We start from the raw sequence: 19,555 nt of genomic DNA, 5'->3' as shown, positions 1-19,555 counted from the left end.
TTTTATAGACATACACATGTCATTATTATTATTAAATCAGAGAATAATCAAATGTACGTCATAATATTTGCGTGATGACCTAATCGCTGATACGTGCCCCCCGACTCCCACTGCTCACGTCGTACACAAAAGGTGTGATGTGCACTTGTGCACCATAGTGACGGGACGTAAGATGACCAGGGATAGGATGGGAGGGGGTGGAGCAGCTGAGGTTATCATGTCATATTTATTTCCTATTATTAATATATTATTTAGGCTCTTTATATAAACTGTGACGCTTACCAGACGCCAATCATTGACCACCATAAGCTCAATGTATTTGGTTTCAGACAAAGCAGAGTGCACAATCCGACGGACCTAGAGGCACAAGACACACAAAAACATATTAGAGCATGCTTCAATCCATTGACATACTACTGTAATGCTTGTACTCTACACTCCTGTCGTGAGTGGGCTGGACTATATGTATGAGACTGTCCCCTTTAAAAAGGCAAACTTAATATCCAGGGAGGTTATTATATTTATTTATTTTTTAACAGTTCTTCAAATGTGCAAAATAGGCTACATGTCCTGAGCTCCTGCTATCTGTGGATGGGAAGGAAAGGGGGAGGGATCTGGAGGGGGAGTGGCCGAATACTCTTGTACTCTAGACAGCACTATCCAATTTGAAAATCTATTTGAACTGCTCCGTTCAAACCGGACATTGAAGGGGGAAGGTCACAGACTGAGGTTTGCTGCCTCTAGCTAATAGAAGAGAACAGTAGCTTCAAGACAGATAGGCGCTACATGCACTCTCCTGGACAGTGTATGTTGAAGAGTGTTATACATAGGAAAGTGGTTAAATGTTGATGGAATATTGATTGGGCCTGATTCAGAGTTGTACACAATGCACACGTGTCTAATGCTGGCCATACACTAGCGCGATTTCGGGCAGATTGCAACATTTTAGACGCCTCGTACGACGCATTGTGTGGAAATCGTGTAGTATTTAGGTAGGAATACGATCCGGTGTGCTCCAATATTGTATCTTATGATCAAATGTGCAGCCCATATTATTCGTCGTAATCGTATGCAGATCGTGCAGTGTATTTGCGCATGCGATGCATCGTGCGTCCGAGCTGCGTCATTTGAGTGACATTTTACTCTATTTAAATCTATTATGGTCACATGTTTTTAGTGAGGCACACGATTGATCGTATCACGACCAGTCGTATAGGGGCAAATGATCGTATGTGAGATCGTATGTACATCGTGTGTCAAAAAAGCACAAAATCGTGCGGCTGGGACTGCCAGGGAGTTCAAGGAAAATCATATGATGAATCGTATCTTATGCTGGTCGTACTAGTGTATGGCCAGTATAAGTCACACTGTACATGCATTAAGGTACATTACCGTAGTCACTCGCAGCGACAATTTACTCACAGTGTGATTGACAGTCAGGGAGCATTTGGGGGAGGTAACGGGACGTGGTGGCAAAGAAAGCAGGCATGTCACAAAGGTTTCAGAGGCGTGTCACATCCTGCGTCTGCGACCCCTTATGCAAGAAATATGTCTCTGGCCTGTCAGCTCCCACGGCCACGTCTTTGTAGGCAGATGCTGCAACATGTTATACAGATGCTTGGATTTGCAAAGCCGCAGGTGGATGTGTCAATATATCTCCTGGCAGCTGCGAAATTTGCACATTTTTATATAGCAGCTGCGTACACATTTGCAGCAGCGGCATTAGCATACAAATCTGAATCAAACCTTATATTCACTATGAGAAAGAAAATGAATAACAATGTTTGCATATGATCTGATCATAAACTGAAGAATAATTAAAAAAAAATAAAAAATAAAAACTATTCATAATAAAGTACTGTAGCATGTACAGTCTGGGCAGCCACTGCTGTAAATTATGTGACGTTCAATAAGAAAAGTACTGGCACCATAGAACTATAGGACTAGCCATTGGAATGTTGTGTACCACTAAAATGATACAGTCTCTATACTTGTGTGTCTTGTCCTAAATTATACCAGTGGTATGGGATCTGTTCACATGGACGACAGTGTTAGGTCGACATTAAAAATGTTCACACTAGAATGTCGACATGCATCATGTCAACATCCTCAGTTGTTGATGGTTCGGGTTAGGCTCTGCCGGGAGGGTTGTTAGGGTGCTAGGAAAAATTAGGATTAGGCTGTGGGAAGGGGATTAGGGGAGAAATACTTACTATACTTACTAGAACACCTCATCACAGGTCTACCCCAGAAGTGCTGCACACAGGTTGGGTATATTTCTTAGATAGTTACAATTTAGACATTAAAAAAAAAAACTTACACACCATTATGTGAACAGTGGTTCAGACTGTATGCAATTAACTTAATTGTTCAGACAGTATGCAGTAAGCACTATTGTTCAGAATTGCTGTAAATTAGGTTGGAAGGTTTCAGGAACATGGAATCCATGTTAACTTTTTTTTCGCAGCAAAAAAAAACAAAAACATATGGTGATTGTATTTATCAGAAATGTGTTTAAACATACAGAATGCAATTGATAGACATTAGGTTAATATCTAGTTAGTATTGAAGTTAGAAGGTGCACTGCCACCACATATTGTACCTATATGTCTCTATTTTATATGTCCACATTTTGACCCCATCAAAATATAGACAATGAAAATGTTAACACTCATAATATAGACATTCAAAATGTTGACAGTCATAATCAAATAACACAGCCACTGCTAAAATTCAGAGGTTCCTAAAAGCTGGTTTGCTGAAAGCCACCAGGCTTGGGGCAGCTAAATAGTTAATTTCAAGAAAAAAAGCATGCCACCCTAAATCCATAACCATCCCATAGGCAAACGCAGTGGGGGTTTCCAGTTGCCTGGAAACCCCCCTTCCTAGCCCACAGCATGAGGAGCACAATATAAATAGCATACAATAGTAAAGTTGCATGTTTTTAAAATCCCCTCAGTGGAAAAAATTAAATCATTAGCATCACCTGTTGATCTTTTAAAATGTGCCCAACCATTAATGAATATACTTGTGCACCAACTAAGAGATCTGGAAAACATGCACTGTTAGGGGTGCACTGATATAGACCATCTACTGTATAGGGTTAAACATTAATACTGTATAATAATACTCTATCCAGTACATAAGGAGACCAATCTGTACATCTATGTCCAGGGCAATGCATTTGGAAACCCCTCTCTAAAAATCCTGTGTTTGCCACTGCATCCCCAGACCTAACATTCTGAAATTTGGTTGGGGAGGGGGGGGAAGGAGGAGTGTGTGGGGTTCCACTGATTTTCCAAAATCCAGAGACGTGCTGAACCAGCTGGGGAGGAGGGGGGTTGAGGTAATGCCATAGCAGGGAGACATATGGCATTTAATAAAAGCCATCGCTTGCACTGGGGACCACGCACCCTGGAATCAACAGTGGTAAATTATAACCCTCAGCACTGGAGTCCATCATCACAATTGTCCTATTACATATGGAAAGGCACAGCACCTGTTGAGGTTGTTGTCTATGTAAGACCACCAAAGTAGTGACCAACGTGTTCTTGGACACAGACAAATGTCGTTTGGTCAAATGATTGCACCACTTGTCCTATATTGAGATGTGTTCATTTTGAAATGTCCTTGGATTGAGCCATGCAAGCAGTACAGATCTGAATGCTGAGACCATCTTTCTAGGAGTCTTATATACAGACATTGGATAGCCATCTGAGAGGTATTTCATATCATACAATTCTTAGTAAAGAGGCTATTTGTTTCCCTTTGGAAAAATAACTTTCTGCTGTGCAGTGTAGAACAGCAGACCCAGAATGACCTGCCTCTGAGTATGGACCAGATTGAATTTCATGAAGTTGATCCAGCCATGGGACTCTAGTGTTTGGCAGTTTGACTGAAGGAAAGTCTGAAACTCTGTCTTCATCAAGATATCATGCAGAAAGGGGATGACCATCAACTCTGCATCTCAAGAGAGCAGCCATGACTGCCTTCAATTTAGTGAACATCCATGGAGCTCTTGCCAGACTAAAAGGCAGAGCCCAAATCTGAAAATGATGGGAATGAACAGCATACAGTAGCTTTGCTGACCCTCCCAGATTGGAACTTGCAAATAATCATCTTTGCCATTCATGGACACCATATACTTGTCCCTTTTCATGACAGATCTCTATGATCCCATTTTGAACTTGTTCTCCTAAACATGAGTGTATTGAGATTCAAGACTGGTGCAAAGGACGTTTGTGGTTTTTCTACCAAATACAAGCTTGAAAAGAAACCTGTAAACCTGTGATCTTCTGGCACAGGCATGATCACATCCACAGTGAGTAATGTGTGAATGGCTAGTCACATGCCCTTGCACTTTACCTTGTCAACAGTCAGAATGGTTCTCTTAGATTGTTCATCCATAACACCCCTCACACAGTAATCTGTAGAAGAACAGAACCATTGATCCTAAAAAGCAGCAGAAAAAGTCCCGACTGCAGACTCTACCGGGCTGGTAGAATGCCCATCATGCAGACTGTTTGTCTGAACGAGGGCTTGCCATCAGCTTTTTAGCAGCATTTTCCCTCTATTCTGCTCTCTACAAGTAGCCGGAAACTTATGTTTTCCTTTACCAGCATCACGAAAGGACTGAAACCAAGACTCCACACGCAAATTTACAAGCAGGATCAAACTCTTTACACCTGTTGGATAATAACCTTATCTGATTTTGGGCCGAGTAAGACCTCACCTGAAAATGGCAAAGAATTCAAAGTCACTACATAAATAGATTTAAGAATGGCCTTGAATTTTCTATTTGCATAATTATCATAGAAAATCTTGTTAGAAGCTTCTACCCAAGTTAAATTTCTCCATACGCATTCAGTAAGGGATAAGGGGTCTGCAAAATTTGTGTAAGCTGAAACTTCTGTTCACGTTTGGTCCACAGCTCGATGAGCAATACTTCTAAATGGCAGAGAGGAAGGAAAGAATATTATCAGACCCGACGGACTGCTCACTGTCCTGGATGTGTAATACCTGGTAAACCGCCTACATTAACTCTTCTACCCCATGCCATCTTGCAGAGTTCTCATCACACTATGAGGAGTCCTGAAATATAGGATTCCCCTGCTACCTTGAAAAGACCTCACTCAGGCGTTAATTGGAGTGGTGTAAGGCGCACAGCAACTGGACTCTTGAGTGACAAACCATGCTTCACCATCTAACAGTCTGACAGACTATTCTGGGATGGGCGGCTGCCAGGAGAACCCTTCCTGCTTGAATGCATACTGATGGCTGTAAAGGTTGGTGTAGGAGGAAAATAATGGTCTGGTCTTTGGCCCTTTAGTATTTAGAGTTCACTGAAACTAGAGCATACAATGACATGCTACAGAATTGTGTACTTTCAACTTTATAGCAACTGTGCCCTCCCTTGAAGCAGAACAACGCCCCCATACACATAGCGAGATCCGTCAAACAATGGTTTGCCAAATTTGGTGTGGAAGAAACTGACTAGCCTGCACAGAGCCCTGATCTCAACCCCTCTGAGATTAGATGGAAAGCTGTGAGCCTGGACTCATGGCCTAACATCACTGCCTGACCTCACTAAAGCTCTTTGTCTGAATAGCTGTTCATCCCTGCAGCCATGTTCCAAAATCTAGCGTAAAGCCTTCCCAGAAGAGTGGAGGCTGTTATAGCAGCAAAGGGAGGATCAATTCCATGTTAATGTTCATGATTATGGAATGAGATGTTCAGCACACACATGTGTGTGATGTTTGGTTGTCCATATACTTTAGCCATGTAGTGTACATTATTAGTAGCATAGCACCAGCTAAAGCTTTTGAGTAGGTATGAAGTACAAACCAATTTACAATAGATAGGTCTTCATTTTTCACATAATGAAAGTGATACAATGAGAAGTCTCATTTGTGTTATACTGACCTGTCTTTTCCTGCGAGTTTTTGAGCTTCGGGGAATTTCGCTGATGTGCACACAGTCTGAGGAAAATTGAAAATGAAGAAACACTTTGATTGGCTCTATATATGTATAATATTGTAAGGATTGGTTTGCACGCTATAAGACAGCCTTACTCGTATGTAGCATTCCAGCTGTTGTAGAACTACAACTCCCTGCAAACATTCAACTGGAAGACAGCAGCTGCTACAGTGATGCAAGGTGTGGAGTTAGGTACCACAACTGCATTTGTTCTACAGTACGTGTACACTATTACAGATATTTATGAAGTGCAAATGTGCAGTATCCTATAACAATCAGCAATTCGTTTTGATCAGTCTCGTGCAAATTAGACATTGAGACCAAGGGCCAAATGACATTTGGAGGCTATTTAGTAAGTGATTATATGCGACTTCAGTCACCCATAGCATCTAGACATTTGGGGCCAAATGTAATAGGGTGAGAGATTAGGAAATGTGACAGTTTTCTCACACTTTTTAAATTTGGCCAATGTAATAGGCTCCGAGAACATGTTTTTAGACTCAAAAAACTCTCACGATTTAAACTCTCATTCAGATGTTATTCCATTTTGAAGGTAATACTCGACCAATGTGAGAGTTTTACTGCTAAACTCTTACATTTGGCCCCAAATGTCTAGATGCTATGGGTGACTAAAGTTGCATATGATCACTTACTAAATAGCCTCCAAATGTCCTGATTTCAACAAGACAGACTGATTTGAGGGTTCTGTCCTACCTTCCTGATTGGCACTGTATTGTCCACCCGCGACACATGGCCAAAATAAGTGCAACTAACCAATCAGCTACTGTCACTTTACAGGCTGTGTTTGGTTGGTACTTTCTCTCCTCTTTATCTCTCTCAGTATGACTGCGGTACTATATGATGCAACCATCTAATATATGGTTGCAACATCATATACTATAGCAGTCACACTAATAATTTATAATTTATATAATGTGGGACGGGTTAAGTTGCAATAAGCATATGCAAAGCGGCTGTCAATCATCAACAGTGCATATTCTGCATCAGGAGTCAGATGCATACACACCTGTTTCCATGTCTACCTCAATCAAAATCACATGTACTCATTGTTACTGTATTAAGCCCATCCTACCCTGATCTGCCTCTCTAAGCATAAGGAGTCATAAGCCTAACATTCCACTGAATCTGCGTATTACTTAATTACATTTGATCATTTTTACAGAAACCGGATGTTTGTATTGAATTTAATTAGTACCGTTACTGTGTATTTTAGTCTGTATTTAAGTCTATTATACATGGTAAATGAGATGTTCCCATTTAATAAAAACATAGATCAGACACTTTATTATAGTATTGTGTTCAAATTGGGTAATGTGACCTCAGCATTTATTTCTCTATTCTTTTTTACTTCTGGCATATATGGATCTTGAATTGGGTCCAGCTAATCATACACATTGATTTGTTTATTCTAACAGGGTCCAACTCCATTATATTCATGTTTTCAGATGTGTAACAAATGGTGTCTAACTGTGAACCCAGGGCCTGATTCAGAGCCGAACGCTCTGACCAGAGCGCTCGCTCTGAATCAGGGCCCTCCTCCATGAAAATGGAGCGTCCTCCCGGACACTCGCATAGCTGTGGGTGACCACCCACAGCTTATGCGAGCGTCCATGATGATGGTCGCGATGGTCAAGACCATCGGGCTTGCGACGGAGACCCTGGGGTAGGGTCTCGCTGCCGCAAGCCCTGGAGTAATTTTGGCTCTATCACTAGTGATGTCAGTGGAGCCGGCTTCAGACGGTAGTCGTTCCCATGGGAACACCTCCGTCTGGCAGCCACGCCCCCGGCACGCCCACCAAAGGGGGCGTGCTGTCAATCAACATCGACAGCACGCCACCTTTGGTGCGAGACCCGGAGTGACGGAGAGCCCGTCGCTATCCGGGTCTCGCGCATGCGCACGACAGAGCTCCCTCCGTCGTGCGCATGTGCAGTGGGGCAACATCGACCCGCTTGCGAGCGGGTCTGAATGACCCCCCCAGGCTATGTAGCACAATCATGACTGGACACCACAGTTATATCATATTTATCTTGTGTTTAATTGCGAGAAGTGTAGTTATGAATAAGTTACTATTGCTGAGGTGAATTGTATTGTTTTGCTTGTTGTTGTTTTTATGTCAGAAAAAATTCTGTTGACTGAAAAACCTGATAGTTATTTCCCGATTTTGCCGATTTCTATCTGTACATGTCTGTCATACACAGTCACTGATTAATGTAAATAAACTGGAAGAATTGTAGAGTCAAAGCACAGGACCCATCTGATGTAATGTATCTAGCTTTGCTCCTGCTGGTGAAAGGACACTGGTGGATCTGGTCTCCATGCAGATAATAGTATACTGCTAATGTATGGTAGGACTGATGAAGTCATTTGTCCGATTCTGATCACAAATGCAAAGATGAGATTTGACTCTGCAGGACAACATACTATAATGGCCACTTCCACTTTGGAGAAAGCCTCCATTTGAAGGCAATCCTGTTGTATTAAGACTACACAGAGCTTTTGTAGTTGCGGATATTGGAGGTGGTGGGAACTGGGCCTAAGTCACTACTTTCAGTTAAATAACATTTGCTCCTTTAGTGCATTAATAGGTGCATATAAAGCAATGGAAATAAAAACATAAAAAATGTAAAATTGCAATGATGGGAATAAAGACTGCTGGATGTCCACTTACTGTCAGCAGTTATTTCTTTGCCTCACACCTGCCAGAGTATATATTGGTGGGTGGGCCTGAGCTTTATTCCCTGGCACTGTGCATAAACAGCACCTGGTAACAGCTGCCATAACCATCTGCAAGTCCAGGCCCCTGTGGTCAGTAACAGTGGTGTGATTTCTGGTCTCACTATCATTATGCAAGGCATTCATAAGTGCCAAATGCTCTGCACCTCCACAACAGGTAATCATGTTCTTACAGCAATTACCTTGCTGTGTAGAAAGCCAGTTCTGAACACATTGGAGACCTAAATCAGGCGTCACATGAAAAGAATTACTAATACCCCTTTTCCACCAAAATCCTGGGCCCGATCCAGGATTTGAAACATGCTTCCAAACCGGGTCATACCCCCTTTCACACCACGGCGCCGACCTTTGTTATTCCCGGGTCAGCACTGTTCACACATGCACCCGTGTGCAATTGAACACTTATGCCAGTGCTTGGAGATTACATCTCCAAGCGCCGGGAAACCTGGATCTCCCCATGCTGTAAACTGTACCTGGGTTGTTTGACCCGGGTTACCCGTTTACACTGCCCCTTAACCCGGGACCTACCTAGGTTGGACCCAGGTTATTTTTTTGAGACCCTTTTCCACTGAGCTGCGATCCGGGGAGACTCGGCAAAACCCAGGTTATTGCAGCAGTGTAAAAGGGTACAGATTATTGGTTACTGCTGTACTAATTATTGTTTGTCTTTGCAGGGCTTTTTTTCTATTAAACAAGTTGCCATTACTCATCTAAAGTTCCAAGTTTATTATAGTAAGTTCCAGACTCTGGATGAGTGGGCATATGTCTATTTCATTCATTTCTGGAATTATTTCACTGATTGGTTTTCCTTTTTTAAAACTACCATAAAAAGTGGTCTTATTATACTGAAAATAGGAGTGACCTGTTGTAGTCAGGGCTGGCCTTGCAAACATGGGCCCTGTTCTATACCCATTGCAGCTCCCATCCATTAGATGAGCGTCTTCCTTCTCCATTCCATTTCACTTTTTCCCCTCAAACAGGCATTCGCTACTCCCCTCTTGAAAGCATTATGGAAGTACTGATGCTGCGGTTCTAGATTTTTTTTTTATATTTTTTTTACTACAGTGAAGCTGGAGAATTAACCTAATGACTGTGGCACCTAGAGACTATTGGGCCTATTACAGGGTGGAATTCTCGCATGATAAACAGAAAAATAATGTTTAATACAACTGCAAAACAAGGTGAATACTATTCATACTATAGCAGCTCTTAACTACCTTATATGTTCAGATGAGTGACCAGAGAGTGTTTATTTTGTGAAATTGCCCATTTTTGTGCGGTGTCCATAGCCAGGGCCGCAACTAGGGGGGGACTGGAGGTGCACGTGCACCGGGTGCGCCGCTGCAACCAGCGTCAGTGACCTCCAGCCTGGCGCCACAGGGAGACTCTAAGACTTCTCTGCAGCGCCGCGCTAGCCGGAGGCTGGAGTTCTCTCCTGAACTCCAGCTTCCGGCTCTCCCTAGAGACACTATGGGAGAGACGTAATGACATCTCTCCCATAGTTACGAGGAGTAGCCGGGCAGACCCAACGGCGGCGGTCACAGGAGCGGGGTTTAAGGTATTTTTTTTTGTGTGTGTGTGTGTGTGTGTAAGCAGCACTACGGGGGCATTACCAGGGGAACTACAGAAGCATTACCAGGGAGCACTACAGGGGCATTATCAGGGGCCACTATGGGGGAATTACCAGGGTGCACTACAGGGGCATTATTAGGGGGTTCTACATGGGCATTACCAGGAGGCTCTACAGGGGCATTACTAAATGGGCACTACAGGGGCATTACTAGAGGGCATTACTATATGGGGACTACAGGGGCATAACCATATGGGCATTACTATGGAAACATTACCATATGGCCACTAGTACAGGGGCATTACCTCAGCGGGCATTACTATAGGTGCACTACTGAAGGGGCATTACTATGGGGACACTGCTGCGGGGGAATTACCAGGGGGAGGGCCAAATTACTGTCTTGCCCCGGGTGACAAAAACACTAGTTTCGGCCCTGCCATAGCATATAAGGATATTTAGTTCTATATGTAGCCAAATAATCCTTATTTCTTCTGATTAAAAAAACCTGTGTAACGTTCACATCGTTCAACTTAGAAATAAATAATTTCCCAACACAGAGCAGCGCAGTAACACAGAAACTGCGCAAGGCACATGGTGTAAGCTATCTCTGGTCACATGTTTCTCTGAGAGTTTATTTTCTTCAATAGACAAAAGTAATTCTTACTGGTTATTTTCCCATAATTCCTAACATTTTAAAATGTTTCTAGGAACACTGTGCTTCTAATCCAGTATAAGAAAGCATGTGACCTATTGGTGGATCTAAGAGCGCTACAATCCCATGTACTTGCGTACCTGGTTCTATACATGTCCTGGTCCGCTGGATCACATGTGGCCATGGGAGAGATTTCTGCAATGGAAAATAGTTAAATAGAAACATCCAACAGGTAAGGGCAAAGCACACACAAGATATGTATACGGGTATATTTTACCTTTGTTGCCTGCTCCTGCGGGTATATTGTATAAGTGTATGATCCATCTGAAAATGCCCCACTGTAAGAATACAAAATTAGATCATAAATCACTCGATATATTAAAGTTACACACAACATTCAATCTGCCCGAATTGGAATGTATACACACTTTTTCCTTAATATCATGACGGCCACGTCTCAAGCTCTAGGCTGTCCCCAACATGCCTCCACTCCTGTACCCCAAGGACACCTCTCCATTGATACTGGCATCCGTTGAGTGCCAGTGTATATTGTATTTTTTAACCCCTTCGCTGCTGAGGGGTTTCTCACCGTTGTGCTGAGGCCATTATCTAGGCGTTACCCACACAAATTATACCTTGTTTTTTTCAGAAGACTTTGTATCTTCAGAATATACCATTAGTCTTTTAACTCATGTCAACATTTTTTTTTTACCCAAATGGACAATAATTTTTTTTTTATTGAATTTTCAAGAAAGGGAACCAAAAGCAAACATGATTTGTTTTAGTCTTAAAAGCACCACAAAGAAATACTTTGTGGTTCTTGCTCCGCTAATAATCCTCCTTTTCAAAATAGTAATAGCAGGTAAATCTGTAATTTAATTGAAAATGCAGCTGTATAGAAGCAATCAACCATTGGATGTGTATCTGAAAGCAGCATCCAATGGCTGGCAATCATCGAAAACCTGGTATTCGATGGAAAAAACATGTCCATTGCATGGGAACATCGATTGTTGCTAACCATCAGTTTACGCTGCTCATCTCTACGTTAGTCTTGGTGACATCAGACTATAGAAACTTTGATTGTGGGTCTCCCTCATGATTTATGCCAAGTCTAAGTGAGATTTCTTCTGAACTTTCTTCAGCAAATGTTTTTTTTGGCTGCTCCTGTAATGCAAAAGGCTCAGGGCTATTGTCCCATGGATGCTTTTCATTATTATTATTATCATCATCATTTATTTATATGGCGCCACAAGTGTTCCGTAGCGCCTTACAAAGTACATAAACAAGTAACCAGCAATTTACAATACAATACAATACACAGACAAGGATAATAAACATTGCTATATTAGCGACCTTTACACCCACATAAGCAGCCAAGTGTTAGTTGCCCTAGTGGGGAGTTCATCACCTCTGCCATGAAACACTGGGCCTGATTCAGAGCCGCTCGTAAGCGGCCGCTCGTTCGCTCCGAGCGATGTTCGCACACCTGCGCATGCGTATGGGTTTTAGTACTGATGCGCGAACCAGTCAGTGCCGCCGAAAATCGTGTGCTCGCAAAATAGCGAATGCCTGCTAATTTGAGTGACAGGATGAGGCGTTTGTGGGTGGTAACAGGGGAAGGTGCTTGAAAACGGGGAGTGGAGATCCGAATGCAGGCGTGCCAAAAGGTCAAAACGGGCGTTTTAAGGGTGTGCATAATTAACAAAAGCAGCGTCATCGACCACGTCAGTTGGGTGTCTTTTAGCCAGAACTGCTCGCATGATTGCGGTAGGAAAATGCAACCACATGAATAGCGAGCAGTTCATTCACCTTTCGATGTACTCGATTAATCTAATAAATAGCGGAGATGACGTATGATGCGAGCGGCCAGGGGGCGCTTTTTACAAAAAAACGTCCGCATGTTTTGTTCGCTCGTTCAGACATAGAGGCGTCAACAGACCGCAAAGAGCGAACGGTCAATTTAAATAGCCAGCCCCTTTTTCTGGACGAGCGAGCGCAAATAGCGTCCGGCCCTGAATCAGGCCCACTGTCTGTCACACGTGTATTTTCAAAATGAATGGACTTGCTAGATGTACACAATTGGAATTAAAATGTACGGTTCGGTTGTCTAGAAATCCGAATTCACCAGAATTAAGCCGGATAATCCCAGTCACGGTTATGATCTCCTGCGGTTCTGCTCTTTTCGCGGTTCGGAATTCGGATTTTAAGTCCGAATTTCGGGTTTTGGATTGCATAAATTACATGATTTTAGCTTTTTATCTATTTTTTTTTTTTTTAAATCTATGTCCAAAACACTTGAGGGTGGTTTTGAAAAACCAAAACACCAAGATGAATCCAGATCCAAAACCAAAACACAGGGGTCAGCGCACATCTCTAATTAAAATCAATAAATTGAAACAGCATGATCTCATTTAGATGCAAGCACCGATGTAATAAGCTACTGTTTTTTATTTCTGATCATGAAGAAAAGGCTGACAATTCTTATTTTCATTTGACATTACAGAATCTATTGATCAGTGGTACGAATTCCTGAATAAATCAGTTATGTTGAAGCAAATAAAATGTGAAATTTCCAAAGAGATGATTTTTCTTATAGCCTCTGTATTTTGGGGAGTTAATAAACCTTTTCTCGGGGGTGAAATTGTGGTTCTTTATAACACAGAGAGTATGAAGTGTTGATATCATCAGTCCCAACTTGTTTTTCAGCAGTCAGTGTCAACAGCAGCGATTCGGGCACGAAGTACAGCATGAACTGAGACTAACATCCTGCGCTGTTCTAACACCCCCACACACCACCTGCTGTCACCAAATGGTACCAGAGCCACAAGTCACAGGAAATAATTACAGAGAACTACAACTGTAGACTTACAGCAAAGACACTCACCTTAGTCCATGGCAAGTAGATATTGCAACCCACGATTCCTCAAACCCACGCACGTAGCCATTGTAGTAGCAGTGATCTCCAGCTGCACCAGGATTCTGTAAGATGAAGATACTGTACATAGTAACAGAAATAAAACTACAACTAATGATGGGCATACACTATTTAATTATCTGTCAGATATCTGTCCAATCTGGCTGGTTGGAATGACAACCTGGTAATGTATGGGAGCAAATGACAATCGACCATTTGCTCACAAACACTGGAAAACAGACAAAAATGGTCGTTCAGACAAATTGGTTAAAACACCGTGTAGGTGCGTGAAGGGAGGCCCATTTCCAAACTATTGGCTATGGTGCTTTTTTTCTGGGATGTACGCAAACCTGACTGTTTCCGTACATCTCCGATGGTTGATTATTTGCACATGTGTAGGATCTGCACTGTGCATGTACAGATCTGTCTGCGATGTCAGTCACAGTGCCCCTTTAGCTATAGTACGATTGACATGCTGCGGCCACTTGGGGGTGGCGACGGCCAATGTCCAGGAAAACAGGGACATGTTGAACAAATGTGAAATATTATTAATGTGTTTAGCTCTCCATTACTTCTGCCAGCTATTTGCACCTTCTAGAAGCTCAGAAAAAAAAGGGATATTCCCTCCAGCACACTGCAGCAGTATTAGCAAAAATACTTGAATCCTACTTGATAATAGAAATTCAGAGGTATTAGTTGCATACATTTGCAAGTATATGATTAAGCGCTGGGCCAGCATCAAGGCTCCTCTATACCGGCGTCCCTAACATTAAGGGGTTCACGTCCGAGGCGCAGGGCAGCCCAAAAGAATCCAGCCAAGGACCATTGCCAGGGCATCACACGAAAAATGGAATAAAGGTGATAGTGAAGTGTAAAGTATAGATGTGTCAAGATAATCAATAAGTGTTAATATAATAAGAAATAATTAAAATTACATAAATAATAAACAAACAAATAGAAAGGTAATGAAAAAGTATCTATGTGAATAAAGTGGTGATGCCCTGAAAAAGGCTCAGCCAGAGCAACTCCGGGGGCCCCACGCCCAAACGCTCACCCCACAATAATTAGTAAAGCATCCTGAGACCATTCATGTGTGGGGTTGCTTCTCAGCCAAGGGAGTGGGCTCACTCACTATTTTGCCTAAGAACACAGCCATGAATAAAGAATGGTACCAAAACATCCTCCAAGAGCAGCTTCTCCCAACCATCCAAAAACAATTTGGTGACGAACAATGCCTTTTCCAGCATGATGGAGCACCTTGCCATAAGGAAAAAAAAGTGATAACTAAGTGGCTCAGGGAACAAAACATCTAAATTTTGGGTCCATGGCCAGGAAACTCCCCAGACCTTAATCCCATTGAGAACTTGTGGTTAATTCTCAAGAGGCGGGTGGACAAACAAATACCCACAATTCTGACAAACTCCAAGCATTGATTAGGCAAGAATGGACAGCCATCAGTCAGTATGTGGCCCAGAAGTTGATTAACAGCATGCCAGGGCGAAATGCAGAGGTCTTGAAAATGAAGGGTCAACACTGCAAATATTGACTCTTTGCATAAACTCAATGTAATTGCCAATAAAAGCCTTTGATACTTATGAAATGCTTGTAATTTACTTCAGTATACCATAGTAACATCTGACAAAAAGGTCTAAAAACATAGAAGCAGCAAACTTTGTGAAAACCAATACTTGTGTCATTCTCAAAACTTTTGGCTATGGCTGTACTTGTGTCTGAAATTCAACATACTGTACTCCCCTTTTGCTTAAAATAGTCTAATCTCTAAACAGTCTACTAAAATGTTTATAAGACTAATAGAGGCAATCAGTCAATCAATATTAGTGTAATATACTTCTAGAGTTCATACAGTCTAAAGCTGGGTAGACACTAGACAATATTTTGAACGATTTGCGATTTCCGACGGATCGGAACAACAAATCATCAAATGTATATGTACTATTGCTCGCTCCCACGGGTCGTCCTTTGCATCATCAGATCTGCCATAATGCAGGCCAATCTGAAGATCTGACCGATGACCCCATGCATTTAGATGCGGCGGGGGGGAACAACATATTGTGTGGTAATTCACCAGATTGTGTGGTGTGTACGGACCGCACGATATGTCGTTCCATCGCATCTGCCGTCGGCTGGGTACACAGGTCTAGTGCACAGGTTCTCAAACTCGTTCCTCAGGACCCCAAACAGTGCATGTTTTCCAAGTCTCCTCATAAGTGAAAGAATTAGCTCCACCTGTGGATCTTTTAGAATGTGTCAGTGAGTAATGAATACACCTGCACCTGCTGGATGACCTGGAAAATGTGAACTGTGTGTAGTGCTGAGGACAGAGTTTGAGAACCACTGGTCTAGTGTGTACCCAGCTTTAAATTATACAATGGTATAGGAATAGTGAAATATACTGTATATTAAAAACACAGATACAGTATGACTGCTGCACATCTACTTGCATCTCTTGGATTATTTATATATAATCTAGGCCCCCCTTCCCTCTCAGCTCTCACTGGCTGTCTGACTCCCGGACATAGCACGTTTTCTTCCCCCAGCACTGCTTGGATGCACAAGACTGTTTCCCCTGAGTCCTGTCAGCACATGGAGCTGGGTAGGTGGGGGAAGAAAAAAAAAATGAAATACAGGAACTCTATAGTCTGGATTTGATTTTTAGTCCAAGTATGAAATAAACATATTTCTATGAAGCACAAGGGTGTTAATTGCAATTTGGTAGAAATTGGATCACCTTCTGGCGTACTCAGTAGGCAGGCAAAATGCTCACAAGAGTAGACAAGTCTTTTTAAATAAAATCCCTTAAAAAAAAAAAAAAAAATCATTAGTATTAGAGTCTACAGTTTGAAAGAGCTCAACTAATCCAGCCATGACCCTACCCTAACACTCCACCCCAAGGCAACCCCCATTATGTAATAAATTTAGAAAAAGCCTTCAAGCCCTACTCTCACTTATACCTGTAAATCCTGACACTAATCCTAATATGTATTTTAATTGAAAGTGATACGCCGGTACACTCTGGAATATATTGATGGTCTCCCAAGTATACCAGGGAATGATATGGTGGATACACAAAATGGAACTCACTCAATTTATAAATAACAGCTATTTTAGGGTGTGGCCATTCCCATTAACTCACCCACATGATATGGAGATTGATTTGCTGCATTCCCCCTCCATGATCGGTGCAGCATGCCTCTTATTGACAGGCAGAGGCATTTATTGGGTGGTGCGGGGGCAGCCAGCGTTTTCAGAAACGGGGGCATGACGGCCCCGTTTTCCGGGAGTGGCAAGGCCAAGGGATGAGTCCACGGACGCAGTTTCCCGGCCTCGCAAGCCAGCCAGCTTAAGTAAGTTGAGGCTCGCAGTGCTGGGATCACAAATGCAACAGAGGGGTGTCAGACACCTCTTGCTGCATTTGCATATTTGCAAGGATGGAATTGCAAAGCTGCTTTAGTGTAGCTTTGCAATTCAGTCCTGTGCTGAATCACCCCTATGGTCCAGAATGATTCACTAGCAAAATAAATGAGTTAACTAGGACTAGCTACAGGGCCCAGAGACTGAATTACCATATGCCAACATCTGTGTAAAAATCGTACATAAAGGGCAGAAATGCACCATGTAAAGCGTGGGTAACTTCCAGTTCCATTAAGCGTTATCTCTGAGTAGAAAACACCACTATTACTAACAATTCTGCAGGATGCTTATACCTGCTATATTCCTGTGACTTCTTGGTAAGAGAACTCTCATCCATCCTATATCTGTCCTGGGTTGAACCCAGCATCCTGAGTCAATGCTCTCCATGCTACCCACTAGTCCTGATCCTAAGTAAGTGGTCAAGAAGAGCCAGCCAGAGTAACTGGCAAACAGGAGCAGAGCACAGTGGTGGCAATTACTATTTTTGTACAACTGGGGGCACCACAGTGCAGAGTTGAAACAGTCAGCAAGTGTATTGAAGCCAAACCGCATTAATATGAGAGATCAGTATGGCATGTTATGGCCTTCATCAGGAACTCCAAGACGAATCTGTAAATATCCTCTACGACAGGATAGCAAAGTAGGCAGGTTCAGAGTATATGACAACATGGTCATAATGTTGACAGTGAACATGTCAACATGTTCAGCATGTCAACACTAATGAAATAATGACATTTTCACAATGTAGACAATCTATTTCTGCAGTATGCCTACCCCTAATACAAAGCCTAACCCGAATGTCAGCATTTTCACTATGTCGACTTATCATGTGTGGGCATTTTGTCCATGTCGATATTTTCCAGAAGACAACATTTATGTAATCATCATAACTATCGATGTTCTTGTGTAGATATTATGAATATCAACATAGTGACCATCGACCTTATGACAGGATGAGCTTTCTTGACATGCAGTAAATAGAGGGACAGCTCTCTGCTGTTAACCAGTAAAATGTTGAGAGAGAGCCCTACACTGCCTCAATCTGGCGGCACTAGAACCTGGACTGCCGGTGGCGTGACCAACGACCATGTGCACTACTGCGCATGCATGGCTATGCATTGTCAGCTCCATCTAAGAGTCTCCAAAATGGAGAGAGACATTGAACCCCGAAAGTTCCACTGCGCCACCACCCCTATACATAAGCTAGTGTGCGCATAATCCACTGCCACCATGGTCTGTATAGACAGCTTTGAGCGAGGGGTGTTTTGAGAGAGAATGGCCTGCAATGTGTCTGTCCGGCGGCACTAGGACCCTGGACTGCCAGAGGCATGACCTCCGACCTTGTGCACTACTGATCATGCATGGCTAGAACATGCGTCTTAAGCGCTGTCCTCCATAGAGAGAGGCAGGGCCGTTACTAGGGTGGTGCGATATGTGTCATGGCAGCGCAGGAGGCGCTGCTTGGGCTTGTCGATTTTCCTGTTTATTATCATTCTCACTTGTAGCTTCTTCTTCTTTTATCCCCAGCATCTCCTGGTCTGCCCTATCTCTTCCCTGGCCCTTCCCCAAGAGGCCACGGCCCTTTTTCAGGTGCACTATCTTATGTCTCTATTTAAAAAAATGTGGGGGGTGCCAATGCTCTCTCTGGCACAGGGTACCAAAAAGTCTAGTTACGGCTCTAGTGAGAGGACATTTCCCAGAGAGTCTCCATAACGGGAAGAGACTGTGGCCCTCATTCAGAGCCGGACGCTCTGACAGAGTGCTCGCTCTGAATCAGGGCCGGCCTTCTTGTTTTTTAGAGCGGCCTCCTGGCCACTCGCATAGCTGTGGATGACCACTCACAGCTATAGCAAGCGGCCAGGAAGATGGTCGCGATTGTCAAGACCATCGCGACCATCAGGCTTGTGACGAGACCCTTGTGGTAGGGTCTCGTTGCCGCAAGCCCCAGAGAGATTTTGGCTCTCACAGAGCCGAAATCTCTCCCACTGACATCACTTGTGATGTCAGTGGGGCCGCCCCCAAACGGAGGCGTTCACATGGGAACGCCTCCGTTTGAGCAGCCACTCCCCCGGCCCGCCCACCAAAGGGGGCGTGCTGTCACTCAACATCGACAGCACGCCCCCTTTGGTACGAGACCCGGAGCGACGGTTTGCCGGGTCTCGCGCATGCGCACGACGGAGCCGGCTCCGTCGTGCGCATGCGCACTGGGCCACCATCGACCTGCTTGCGAGCGCATATCGCTCGTAAGTGGGTCTG

General features: G+C 43.2%; 1 protein-coding gene across 1 annotated transcript in view; it reads right to left on the bottom strand.

Moving 5' to 3' along the window:
- ADAM11 (ADAM metallopeptidase domain 11) overlaps positions 1-19,555 on the bottom strand; it is a 92,513-nt gene that overhangs the window by 49,232 nt on the left and 23,726 nt on the right. The window contains exons 5-9 of the mRNA XM_088470668.1: positions 13,838-13,932; positions 11,231-11,291; positions 11,094-11,148; positions 5,923-5,978; positions 283-357 (exon numbers count right to left, since the gene is read on the bottom strand). Coding sequence (XP_088326794.1) covers positions 283-357; positions 5,923-5,978; positions 11,094-11,148; positions 11,231-11,291; positions 13,838-13,932 — 342 coding nt within the window. The remainder of the gene's footprint in view (positions 1-282; positions 358-5,922; positions 5,979-11,093; positions 11,149-11,230; positions 11,292-13,837; positions 13,933-19,555) is intronic.

This window comes from Taudactylus pleione, unplaced genomic scaffold, assembly GCF_031769625.1.
Source record: "Taudactylus pleione unplaced genomic scaffold, aTauple2 ptg000102l, whole genome shotgun sequence".
Taxonomy (NCBI): Eukaryota; Metazoa; Chordata; class Amphibia; order Anura; family Myobatrachidae; genus Taudactylus; species Taudactylus pleione.
The sequence above is the reverse complement of the archived record's forward strand: the minus strand, read 5'-3'. Positions and strand labels throughout refer to the sequence as shown.